This window comes from Panthera leo, chromosome D1, assembly GCF_018350215.1.
Source record: "Panthera leo isolate Ple1 chromosome D1, P.leo_Ple1_pat1.1, whole genome shotgun sequence".
Taxonomy (NCBI): Eukaryota; Metazoa; Chordata; class Mammalia; order Carnivora; family Felidae; genus Panthera; species Panthera leo.
In genome coordinates this window covers 60763038-60775813 of record NC_056688.1, presented here as the reverse complement: position 1 = coordinate 60775813, position 12776 = coordinate 60763038, and the positions used below count along the sequence as shown (strand labels likewise).

At 37.6% G+C, this 12776-nt stretch overlaps 1 protein-coding gene and 1 pseudogene across 1 annotated transcript; both read right to left on the bottom strand.

The window, feature by feature from the left end:
- Window positions 1-2037: 2037 nt before the first annotated feature.
- On the bottom strand, window positions 2038-2976 carry LOC122200144 (olfactory receptor 52J3). Its single transcript, XM_042905614.1, has one exon. It carries the CDS (start codon window positions 2974-2976, stop codon window positions 2038-2040), a length of 939 nt encoding a protein of 312 aa, XP_042761548.1.
- A 7443-nt stretch (window positions 2977-10419) lies between these two features.
- Window positions 10420-11363, bottom strand: LOC122201209 (annotated as a pseudogene).
- Window positions 11364-12776: the final 1413 nt, after the last annotated feature.

The following is a 12776-nucleotide window of genomic DNA, read 5'->3' as shown; positions in this document are numbered from 1 at the left end:
TGAGGATGTATTTAGACATAAAGGTACAATTAAATATTGCAAGACTAGATGGGATTGTAGCTAGTAGGAAAAATAGATATTCTCCACTAAGAACTGTGAATTTCAGAGCTAGAAGATATTCATGAAGATTTATTGCAGAAAGATCATTAAAAATATATTTGATCAAATAAAAACGGGCATTTAAGAAGGCTTTTTAATCCTGGAAACACAATTCCAGACAATTCCAAAATGAGAGGTATATGTACAAGAAGAACAGGAAAAAGCAAAAAAGGGCTAAAATTTTTGTTTTGTTCAGAGTATGGTAGTTACAAACTACTATAAGTAGAAAACTAATATTTAACTAATGTTGGGAAACAAAGTGAAATTAAGAAAGCAAGCAAGTTAGGAAAAAGGAAAGTATTGGAAAATGTGAAAATTTTAAGAAGTGATCAAAAACAAAGATCGAGAAAATAGAAATATGTCCAAATTAATTACAATTCTGCTACTCAATAATTTTACCTCAAATTCTAAAACCTGGATAAACTGTCTTAACATAAATGCAAGGAATAAACAAATCCCAACAAATAAATTCCAGGAAATGAAGTATTTTTCAAATTAAAAAAATAATATGAATATCTATTAATAGATGAATATATAAATAACAATGTTGTGAAACAAACCAAAATATTTTAATCTATATAAATTAATAACAAATGACTTAACTAAAATATTGTGACTGGTTGTAAAATTAAAAGTTTCTGTTCTGTGTGTCAGAAACACAAATGATACATTTTGATCCTGGAAAAATAGGAGAAAATCTGTGTTGAGGCTTTGTTGAAAGCCATTTCCACTGTAATTCTATATATATTTTTATTAAGCATTTTATTTGAGATGAGTTGCAATGTTAAAAGTTGTTAATTCATAAGTTGTAGGAACAATGTTCTGTATTATACTTTAGTTTCTCTTTTTAAAAGTCTGAAAAAACATTTAATGTAAAGCAATATGACAAGTTTGATGATGCAAAAAGCCATTGCTTGGTCTATGCGAAATATTATTATTGAATCAACAGAAAGTGCTCAGTAGTATACAAAAAAAGTGACTATTCACAGGTTGGTGTAAATGCTTGTACATTAAAGTAAGTGGAGGAAGTAGAGATAGATCATGGGTCTAGGATGAGAGGCCTTCTATTTGGGGATGGAGAATCTTAGAGTCAAATGTAGATTGAGAGAACAAAAGTGAATGAAGTGATAGGCAGAGGCCAGCATGCATCATGTAGATAGAGAGAAATATCATACATAATTCAATTATGACTACACTGTGCTTATGCTATGGACCTGAATACAGAGAGATATTCAGTGATATACTACTCTTGATACGAGTAAGAAATAGTTTTGAAACTACATGTTTTCTTTGGCTATCATCCCACTGAATCTTACATGTTTGGCAGATCATTCCACTTCAGGCTACAGATTTGGCAATGATTGTTTTTGAACCCATGAACTTGGCTTTGTAAAAAGAATATAACAGAATGCAAGCTCCTCAGGGCCAGCCATTTTGTGTTGGTTAGGTTTATGGGTTCATCCCTAGCAATCAGAATGATTCAAGACATACAATAAACACAAAATGAATGTAAATTAAAGGAATAATAAAATGAATACATACACGCATGAATGAATGAATAAATGAATGAACCAACACATGAATAGGATAGGGTCAAATTTCTGGTGTCACATTTGTCTAATTTCAGAAGTCAAAAAACCGAATGTAATATGTTCTTTACCCAGAAAAAGAGTAGCCTAATGTTATGAAGGACTCTGCATGAAGACATACAGACAGAGGCCACACAGCTCCTTCCAAGATACCCCATTAGCCCTTTGACTTGAGATCCAATGATGTTTCCACAAGTCTCAGAATCCATTAGTCAGCATCTAGGAACAAATCAACTTGTATCTCAACCTGGCAGCAACAGATTAGGACCAGGAGATGTTTGTTGAAGTAAGAACACACAAGTCTTTCTACCTGGATCAAAATCCTTAGTACAAGAATGTGTCATGAGTCTTATTTTTGAATAAAAACATGTAGTACTCGCTCTCGTATCTGTTTGGTCCTTACACCATAAATGATGGGGTTGAGTGACGGTGGGATAACCAAATAGAGGTTGGCAACAAGAATGTGAATGTAGCGTGGTATATTGTGTCCAAATCGGTGAGTGAGGAAGGAGAACACTGAGGGGATATAGAAAACACATATGACCCCAACGTGAGAGCCACATGTGCTTAGGGCTTTTAACCGAGCATCCTGTGATGGGAGGCGGAAGACAGCTCGGAGTATGTAAACGTAGGAGATGCCAATAAGGACCAGGTTCAGGACAAAGAAGGAAACCACAAAGAGCCCATAGATGGCATTGATACGGATGTTACCACAGGACAGTTTTGCAATGCCCATGTGTTCACAGTAGGAATGAGCTATTACACGAGCCTGACAAAAGGGTAGGCGGTAGATGAGGTAGATCATGGGAAGCGTAAGCAGAACTGGACGAACCACAGTGCACATGCTGATGCCCACCAGCACCCGGGATGTCAAGATGGTCCTATAGTGGAGTGGAGCACAGATCGCCACATAACGGTCAAAGGCCATGGCCAGCAAGACCTCAGCTTCCATGCCAGTAAAAGTATGGATCAAAAACATCTGGGCCACACAAGCCCCAAAGTTAATCTCATGAGCATCAAACCAGAAGATACCCAGCATGCGGGGCATAGAGGTTGTGGAAAGGGCCAAATCAATAGTTGAAAGGAGGGCCAGAAAGTAGAACATGGGCTCTCTCCGCAGGGTCTGTTCCATCTTGATGACTAGCAAAATGGTGGCATTGCCCAGCAAAGCCACAAGGTAAACAGAGCAGAAAGGCAGGGAGATCCAGGCATGGGCTCCTTCCAGCCCTGGGATTCCAACGAGGAAGAATGTATCTGGGTGAAAAATGCTCCTGTTGTGGTATATCATCCTATTACTGATCAAACGAGGTGAATCTGCTCCCTCTCTAGGGGAAAATGAGAGAGAGGGAGAGGGAGAGATCAGAGGAGAGATCAGAGAGAGAAGGAGAGGCCATATCAATTGCTAGCTCAGTGTTTTAGCATAGAGTTGATGTCATATTTAATACATAGTAGGTCTGTTACTGAAGGACATATATGAGATATCACACAGCCATTCCCAGGTCAAGGTCATATCCAGAGTTTTCATTCAGCCTGCTAATTGAGTTCTAATCCCAAACATGGAGGCTTACAGCAAGCTCTGTGAAGATTTCTAATAATTAGAGCTTATCATTCACTTTGAAGAATAGCATGTGATTTCACTCTGGGAAACACACCCTGGTGAGGTGACACTGGAAACATCAATACTATAGATGAGATCAAGTTAATATACTACAGAGGCAGTCAGAAACACCTTTAAGCTAAATAAATAAATAAATAAATAAATAAATAAATAAATAAATAAATTTAAGCAATCCATAATGAAAATAAATTATAGATCCAGGTGTATAGGTACTCGCACAATTAAAACCTGAATTCTTCTGACTGATATGTAAAAACTCTGACCCAAGCCCAGCAGCCTCTCGCAGACACTAAATCAGATAATAAGGGCTGGCCCCCTGAGATGCCTGGCCAGGAGTTGAAACAGCCATTGTTTATGATTTATGGACTGTGCAGATCAGTTGGGAAAGGAAACGGAGGGCTCTCTGATGTTATTTTCACACTTTTCATTCACTCTCCATAGCATATCCAGTACTCTCTGAGCACCTATGAATTTTATGTGTTAACTCTGCCACTGTGATGGAGCCAACTTTTGCCTGGCTGCTACTCCTACCAGCTGAAGGCACCAGAAATCTGGGCAGAAAGCCTCAAATGATTTTGGTACCAAGAAGGTATTTTTTGTAGCTCTCTGGGTCTGTTGTATGTCAACAGAGAAGAATCTACTTCTGCAATAGTCTGAAGGGAATGAGAAAGACATTTGAGTAACGCCTTCAAAATGCTACAGGATGAGTCATACCATTCCAAAGGAGGTAAAGAAACTTACCCTGGAATGTAGGGTACAGCGGTTGTAACTAAAAAAAAAGCAGAGATGTCCCTGTTTTTGTTCTTGTCATAGCTTCACTTTCTTATCATTTAAAAATTGTTTTCTAATATAGAAAACATACCGAGGTAAAAAAATAAGTAATTATTTGTGAGCTCAGTCCAATAGAGAAAGAATAAGTACTGCAAGGTGCACTGATTCTTATTTGCCTCTGAAAACATAAACAACCCGGCCGATTAAGAAACCATTGCCTAGAAAGGTGATGGCTAAGGCCAAAGTGAAGAGTGTCTGTTGTTTATTGTGCAGAAACGCTAGGAGTCTACTCTCAACGGCAGCTCTTCACTGGCCTCATTCCTTCCTGCTGACATAGAAATTTATTTCATCCAATGCAACGGACAGGATGATATTAAATTCATTGGATCTTCCTGAGACTTTTAAAGATAATCTTATCACCTTTCAAAGATATAACTTTGTTTTATTTTTTCCTGCCTGGTGCAGTTGGCCACTTGATCCAGTTCTCAGCCTGCTCTGCCCACATATCTCTGCATTTACGGCCACGACTATTCACCAGATCCCAGCAGCTGATTCACCTTTTTCTTCCATAGGAATAAAGACTCACAGACAGCATCAAGCAGCACAACCCTTATATTCTTCTGAGCAGTACATGGAAGGTGCCTTTATGCTAGGCTTCTAGCACCTAAGGGATATTTCTAGGAAAACATCCTAGTTTAACCCCAACTTAACACAGTGATCTGGGATAGAGTCCTCGGAGACTGCTCACAAACCTCTATATTCTACTCCCCAAACAGAAAACCCTAAGGAACATAGAAGCACAAGGAAGTGTATATAAATAAAAGTTGAAGAGTGGGGACAAAACACAGTTATTGTCATCATTACTTGACACATGTGACAACAGATACACTGTATCTCCATGTGAATGTGACTATGTGGCCCAGTTCTATGGCTTAGTGATCTTCTACATATAGAAGAAGCTAGCTAATTTCAGCTCAAATATTTGAACTAGTATAGAGAGCGTTTTTTGTGACTTTAAATTTTACTATTTCTCTTCACTAAATTTTTACCAGCCTCCTCTCATATAACTGCTTTGAGTTTCCCCAAGTAGCACTAAACGCATAGAGCCATGATCCATTTTCCACACCCTTTTCTGGGCATGAATTCTCTCCCACAACCACAATTTCACCTGGACAGATTGCAAAAGACCTATTGATAAGTGCCTAAATTTCAACCCTGGAGCCAGAGTGCTCGTGGTCAAGTTCTGGCTATGCCACATGCCAGCTGCATGACTTTGGGTGACAAGTATTATTTCTATGCCTCAGTTTCTTTAACTATAAAATGAAAATCAAAATAGTGTCTTCCTCATTGGGTAGATTTGAGGTATAAATTAAATGTCTCTGAGGCATTTAGAACAGTGTCCTGTACATAGCTGTACATAGTAAGTGGTCAATTATAGTTTGTTCCTCTTTCCCCTTGTCCTGCCCCTCCTCTTCTCTCCCCTTCTTTCCCTTCTCCTCCTCCTCTTCCTCCTTCTTATTCTTATTCTTATTCTTATTCTTATTCTTATTCTTATTCTTATTCTTATTTCAGCTCACAAGAACAGTTCCATAGATATTATTCATGCAGGGCAACTTTAGGAATCACTTACCAATCGCTACTAACTCTAGAGCCATTTTCTTCTAACAATATTAAATATTTTCTACTCAAACTTTAGAGTCAATCATGTAGATCCCCTTACAATATGATTTTTTGGATTGAAAAAAAATATATCTCTTGGGGCATCTGGGTGTCTCAGTCCATTAAGGATCCAATTCCTGATTTCAGCTCGGGTCATGATCTCACGATTTGTGAGATCAATCCCTGTGTGAGGTTGTGTGCTGACAGCACAGAGACTGCTTGGGATTCTCTCTCCCTATCTTTCTTCTCCTCCCCACTCTCATGCACAGACACACATTCTTTCTCAAGATAAATTTTAAAAAATTATATCTCTTTATCACACAGCTGAAGTTTCTGGGAAGTTCCCTAAGATAGTATTTAAGCTTAAGAAACAAATCATTGATAGGGCTTCTGGGTAGTTCAGTCGGTTAAGCAACCGACTCTTGATTTTAGCTCAGGTCCTGATTTTGCAGTTTGTGAGTTCAAGCCCTGCATGGGGCTCTGCACTGTCAGTGCAAATTATCTCTGCTTGGAACTATCTATCTCTCCCTCTCCCTCTCCCTCTCTCTTTCTCTCCCTCTCTCTCTCTGTCTCTCAAAATAAACTTTAAAAAATAAAAATAATTTAAAAGGAAATAGGTCATTGAGTACAAAGTATGAGAAGTAATAATATCTTTCATTTGACCTTGCCAATCCTCTCCATTATTCTCTACAAACATTAAAGCTATTTCCTGAAAATTTACACTTTTTTTTACCTGTACATATACAATGAAATATTCTCTTGGGTCCAATTAGGTCTTTACACATAATAAAAATAAATTTTAAGACAGATGCTTAATGGCACATTTCTTCCTCTGTGAGTATGAACTAGGACACATCAAGTCTTGAGAGCGGCTAAAAGATATCTTGGATCCATAAAGGCAGATAACTTTAGGATCAGGATGAGATGTAGAATCTCAAAAGCAAATATTAGAACAAGTTTGGTCCCCAGTGACACAGTTTATTTATTCAAATAACTGTTATATAAAACCAGACCAACATCTTTATTGTTGTAAAGCCAATATATTCTTTTCAATAGTCATTAAAAAGTTTGAACAAAAAACAGTTTAGATTATCTTTCAGAAACTTACAATGTAAAATATCACAACAGATATGGATCTAATTACTTTTTTTTTTCTGAATGACCTCCTAGTGGCCTCAATTCTATAGCTCCAATCTGAATTGGTTGCTTTTCTTTTTCTTTTTTTTTTTAATTTCTTTTAATGTTTGTTTGAGAGAGAAAGAGACAGAGTGCAAGCAGGGGAGGGTCAGAGAGAGAGGGAGAGACGGAATCTGAAGCAGGCTCCAGGCTCTGAGTTGTTAGAACAGAGCCGACATGGGGCTCAAACTCATAAGCTGTGAGATCATGACCTGAGCTGAAGTCATACACTTCAGTGACTGAGCCACCCAGGCGCCCCTAAACTGGTTGCTTTTTGTGTTCCTAGCTGGGAATGCCCTTTTCTACTCTCCTGTTTTGGATCTGCTTCTGTTTCATACCTCATGCCTTCCCAGATAGCTCCCTAGCTTTCCTGGAACACATCCTTGAATAAATTCCAAAGACAGAATGAATGGGAGATACAGTTTCAAAATCTTTATATGACTGAAATATTACTTTGCCTTCAACTATGGATTTAGTCATGATTGGTTGTGTCCCCCACCCTCAAATTTAAATGTTAAAGTACTAATACCCAGTACCTTAGAATATGACCTCATTTGCGAACAGGGTCATTACAGATGCAATAATTTAAGTTAAAATTAGGCCATACTGGAGTAGGTTTGGACCCTAATTCTATCCAACTGATGTTCTTATTAAAAAAAAAAAAATGCTCTGTGAGGAAACGCATGTCCACCGGGAGGGCACCATGTAATCCAGGCAGGAGGCATGGAACAGACACTTTCCACAGCCCTCAGAAGGCAGTGGCACTGCTGATGATCTCAGGCTTACAGCCTCCAGAACTGTGAGGAAATAAATCTCTGTTGCTTAGCCACCCAGTCTGTGATGCTTCGTTACTACAGCCCTAGCAAACTGATGCAGTTATCTTGGTTGCAGATGATTTTATAAGCATGATTACACCTATCATCCATCATCTATATGGTAATCAAGGAATCTGATACCATTGTAATTCCTGTTTCTTTTAGGTAACCTCTTGTGATATTTCTTTCCCCTTTGAAATATATTAGTATTATATCTTTACATTTCTAAACATTCATCTTCATTTACTAAAAGAATTGTGCCTTTATAAGGTATGGATCTATGACATTAAAAGACAATTTTCTTTGATTTAAAATCCCTTGATTATCCTTTTCTTCTTTCTCTTAATGTAACTTCTTTTTTTGGCAACCAGTTTTCTAGATGGATCTTTTATGTATACTTTTCTTTATTGCATATTTTAATCATTGTTTCCCTTCTTCCTAATATTATGAGATATTTCTTCGAATTTATTTCCCCATGCTTACACTGTTTTTTTAAAAATATGTGTGGCCACTTATGAAACACTCCAGAATTTAAAAACCTTTTCTCCTATCTGAGTTCCTGAGTTCTGAACCAAATGGAGGGATGTTTTAAAATGTCAAACAAATGAAGACAAAGGACTTTAACTTTATTATCGATAAGCTGATGACTGAGAATCTTGTTTAAGTGTTTTCTACAATGAAATTCCTAACAGATCCACTGAATTAGGTAGGCCTACTAGCCCCATCATAGTCTGAGAAGAGGCATCTAAACATATAGTATATTCCTATAAGATATAGCAGGAAGTATAATTTGTGCTCTTTCTAGGCTGTTGGTTTCCACACACACACAAAAGGCACAAATTAACTGCACTCATTTTTTTAATTTCTCTAAATATATATTTTACCTTTATTCTTATGTATCATAAAATGACATGGAAATAGCTTTACCCCTGCCAAGACTTTTCTTTATGCTTTGTTAGAAAAGACCAAATATAGCTTTCAGCCTGGGAATAATTCACCCCATTACTAAAGTAACACTCTTCCACGTACACAGCCAGACGTTCTGTTTCTCTACCCTCTCTGTTAAGAGTAAGAACTCTTTTCAGGGTGCATGGGTGGTTCATTGGGCCAAGGGTCTGACTCTTGATCTCAGCTCAGGTCTTGATCTCAGGGTCATGAGTTCAAGCCCCGTGCTGGGCTCCACACTGAGCTTGGAGCCTACTTTAAAAAATAAGAAGAAGAAGAACTCTTCTCAGTCACATATAAGACCTGAGAATTGTTCCACCTGCTCCCCTCTGGTGGCTATTTCCTTGGCCTCAGTAGTTTCTTCACATACATATACTGACCAGTACACAACTGAAAGCTTCTGAGGAATGTCCTGAGGTCATGTGTGTCAGTCTCCATGCACCTCTCTCCTCTCTGGTGTTCTATGTAATTTAGGGAGATGATCAGACTCTTTGGGTTCTCTGCCTTTATCCATGACTTGATAAATTTCCAGAGAGTTAAGCCAGGGAAATCTTTGGGCTCTTCTCATTACCCCCCCCCCCACTATTTTTAGAGATCATTGTCATTGGTTTCTTTTACCCAGTTTCTTAGACAATTGTTCTATAAACTTACCACTTTGTTTTTAGTTATCTAAGGTGAGAGACTAAATCTGATAGCTGTTATTCCATCATGGCAATAAACAGAAATAAAATGTTTGCTTTGTATTTAATATTTGAATGCTTAATTTTTTTGTCCCAAGTTATAATCTGATTATGTGGGTGAACACACTCCAAAACCATCAATATTCTGGATTAATATCATCCTCTTGATCTCAGTGGTGTGAATGCACACCTGCTTCAGTTTTTCCACTTACTACATGTTGACTTCAAGTGAGCAATCATGACTTATGTGCTTATCTCAACACTGGCAGGTGATTATGATTCTAATAGCTCTATAAGGGGGGGACACTAAGATAAATGGCAAAGGATGAGGTTAAGAAGTCGGTTATAGGGGCGCCTGGGTGGCGCAGTCGGTTAAGCGGCCGACTTCAACCACGTCACGATCTCGTGGTCCGTGAGTTCGAGCCCTGCGTTAGGCTCTGGGCTGATGGCTCGGAGCCTGGAGCCTGTTTCCGACTCTGTGTCTCCCTCTCTCTCTGCCCCTCCCCCGTTCATGCTCTGTCTCTCTCTGTCCCAAAAATAAATAAAAAACGTTGGAAAAAAAAAAAACTAAAAAAATAAAAAAAATAAAAAATAAATTAAAAAAAAGAAGTCGGTTATAGTGATGATATTCAGCAGGGCGAAGATTGGGTCTGCAGGGTCTTTCAAATTTCAGGTACAATATAGGACAAGTCTACTTTGTTGAAACAAGTTTTTCCACAAAATTCTGGCCCTGGGCAGGTGAATAACCAATCACAGACTAGCAAAGATAACCTGGTTTAGGTCTTTGGATTATTAAGAGATATCAATTGTATTATTATTTTCAAATACAATAAAATGTGTCATTAGTAAGGTTACATTGCTATATTAAACACCTCATAAGGTATTATTCACAATGATCTTCATAAAATGCAGGGAGATGAAAGAGCAATGACAAAGTTTCAAATTTACAAAGAAGAAGCATAGAAATGAAAGAGATTTAAGGAATTTACCTAAGTTACATATGCAGGAAGTTGCACAGTTAAGAATCTGATGGAGAAAGTTTTCCTCCAAATCAATGCCTGGTGTTTCTAAAGCCTCCTACTTTGTCTAAACATGTGGAAAACTGCAGGATGAATCTCCTTGGTCCTGACTCTGTAGACGATGGGATTAAGTACTGGTGGGAGAAACAGGTAAATGTCAGCCATGACGATATGCACGATGGGACGCAAGTGTTTCCCAAAGCGATGGACCATGCATACCCCTGTTAGAGGTACAAAGAAGATAAGAACCACACATACCTGGGACAAACAAGTGTTGAGCACCTTTAGTCGCTCTTCAAAGATGCAATGCCCAGAACAGCATGGAGAATTAGGACGTAGGAAAGGAGTGTGAAAACTGAGTCTGCACCCAGTGTGATAATGACCACACACAATCCATAGATGTTGACACTGGCATCAGAGCAGGATAATTTCAGAATATCCTGATGCAGACAAAAGGGGTGGCTGAGCACATTAGCCTGGCAATAATGATAGCGCCGCAGCAATATGGATGTAGGCATCATGACTCCTGCACTTCACAGCAAGCAGCCCAAGCCAGTCTTGCCAATGACATCACTGGTGAGGACGCTTGAGTAGTACAATGGACGATATACAGCAATGAATCTGTCAAAGGCCATGGCCAACAGCACTGAAGAATTCAAGAACGTGAAGGTGTGGATGAAAAAGAGCTAAGCAAAGCGAGCTCCTACTTTGATTTCCTGGGCTTCCCACCATTACACAGCCAGTATTGTGGGGAGTGTAGAGATGGACATGCCCAGGTCAGTTACTGCCAAGATGGACAGCAGATAATACATGGGCTGGTGGAGTGAAGACTCATTCCAGACAACAGAGAGGATGGTCATGTTGCCTATAAATGCCATCAGGTATGCAAGACAAAATGGAATTGAGAGCGAAGCATGAACAGACTTCAGCCCATGGAAACCTCCTAAGAGAAGGATGGGTTCCATAGCATCACTGTTATTCCAGACCACCATGGTGGCCTTCAGAAACCTTTTGGGTGTGAGAGATGCTGACAAAGTCGCAGACTATTCAGATTGGTGAACAAATTCTACCATATTCATATAAAATCAATCTTTAGTGTTTTTCAAATGACTTACACAAATGTGAGTATGAAGAAAGACATCCCAGGCATCTGAATCATCAGTTCGGGAACAGTTTATAAAATATGAAATTTGGTCACAACTGTATACTGGGACATGTGAGCACTGCTAGGATGCTATCAGGTTTATACCACAGCCTTGAAAAAATTCAATGTACATGCAAACTAGAGAAATGTAAACCTTTAGATAAATTGTGTAATTAATACAACAAAATCTAAGTAAAAATAAAGAAGCTGTATTGCTCTCCTTCAAATTAGCCTGCAGATCATTTCTCAATCTTATTTTTATTTTTCAGGGTTACCCTTATACCTTTAATCTCATTGTTTTTCATATATTTTTTTCTAAAAATTGACATATATGTTCTATGAAAGTGCAACACAATGAAGAAGAGAGAGGTCATTAATTTTAACATTTGATAACCTTTAATTCATTGAAATTTTGTAAAACATGGAAGCTCCAGTTGCGAGAGAAGCCAGGACTGATTTATTAAATCATCACGAAGAAAGAAAATCTGAGAATAGGTCACAAATGACCCTCTGAAATCAAATTAAACACACATTTTCACTCATTAAAACCTAATAGTAAAGGACAAAATATTAGTGGCATATTTTACTAATAATAAGAATAATGATTTATTATACTTTTATTTCTTTAGCATTCCTTACTTCACAATGTTTTTCAGTTTTAAAAAAGGTGATCATATTTATGAACACATTTCTCAGATAAAGCAAATGATTTATCTATTAGTTCTTTTATCTACATATCAAACAATTTCAAATTTCTAATCATTTATTCCTTTTTCCAGGAACCTGACTAGTCCTGCCTATGTGGTCCCAAAGCACACAATGGACCTTCTTATACATGTGTCTCTTTGATATTAACAATTGTAGGATTAAATGTAAGTCAGAATTTTTTGCCTTTCAATTTTATTTATCTTTCCCATTATTTGATGATGATAATTTTTAGACTTTTCTATTTGTCATCCATCTGACTTAGACAAATATATAACAATCCCAAAATGAATTATTGAACTCCCAGATAAATTTGAATTGTGCATACTAGAATATAAATTCTTTGGTATTCCAAGACTTTACCCAATTGGAACAGATAATCAGAGAGGATATGATGCTTTATATTCATTATTTTTGACCTCTATATTATTTACCAGTGTATTTTTATTTTTTTATGTAGTTGTTGATCTAATTGTGTAAATGCTATTATATTCTTTTGTCATTTTATATAATGTACTATCTCTATATTCTTTAATAATCTTCTAGGCCACTATTT

Coding starts and splice junctions, on each gene's coding strand:
- LOC122200144 (XM_042905614.1), bottom strand. CDS start 2,976: ATGATATACCACAACAGGAGCATTTTTCACCCAGATACATTCTTCCTC.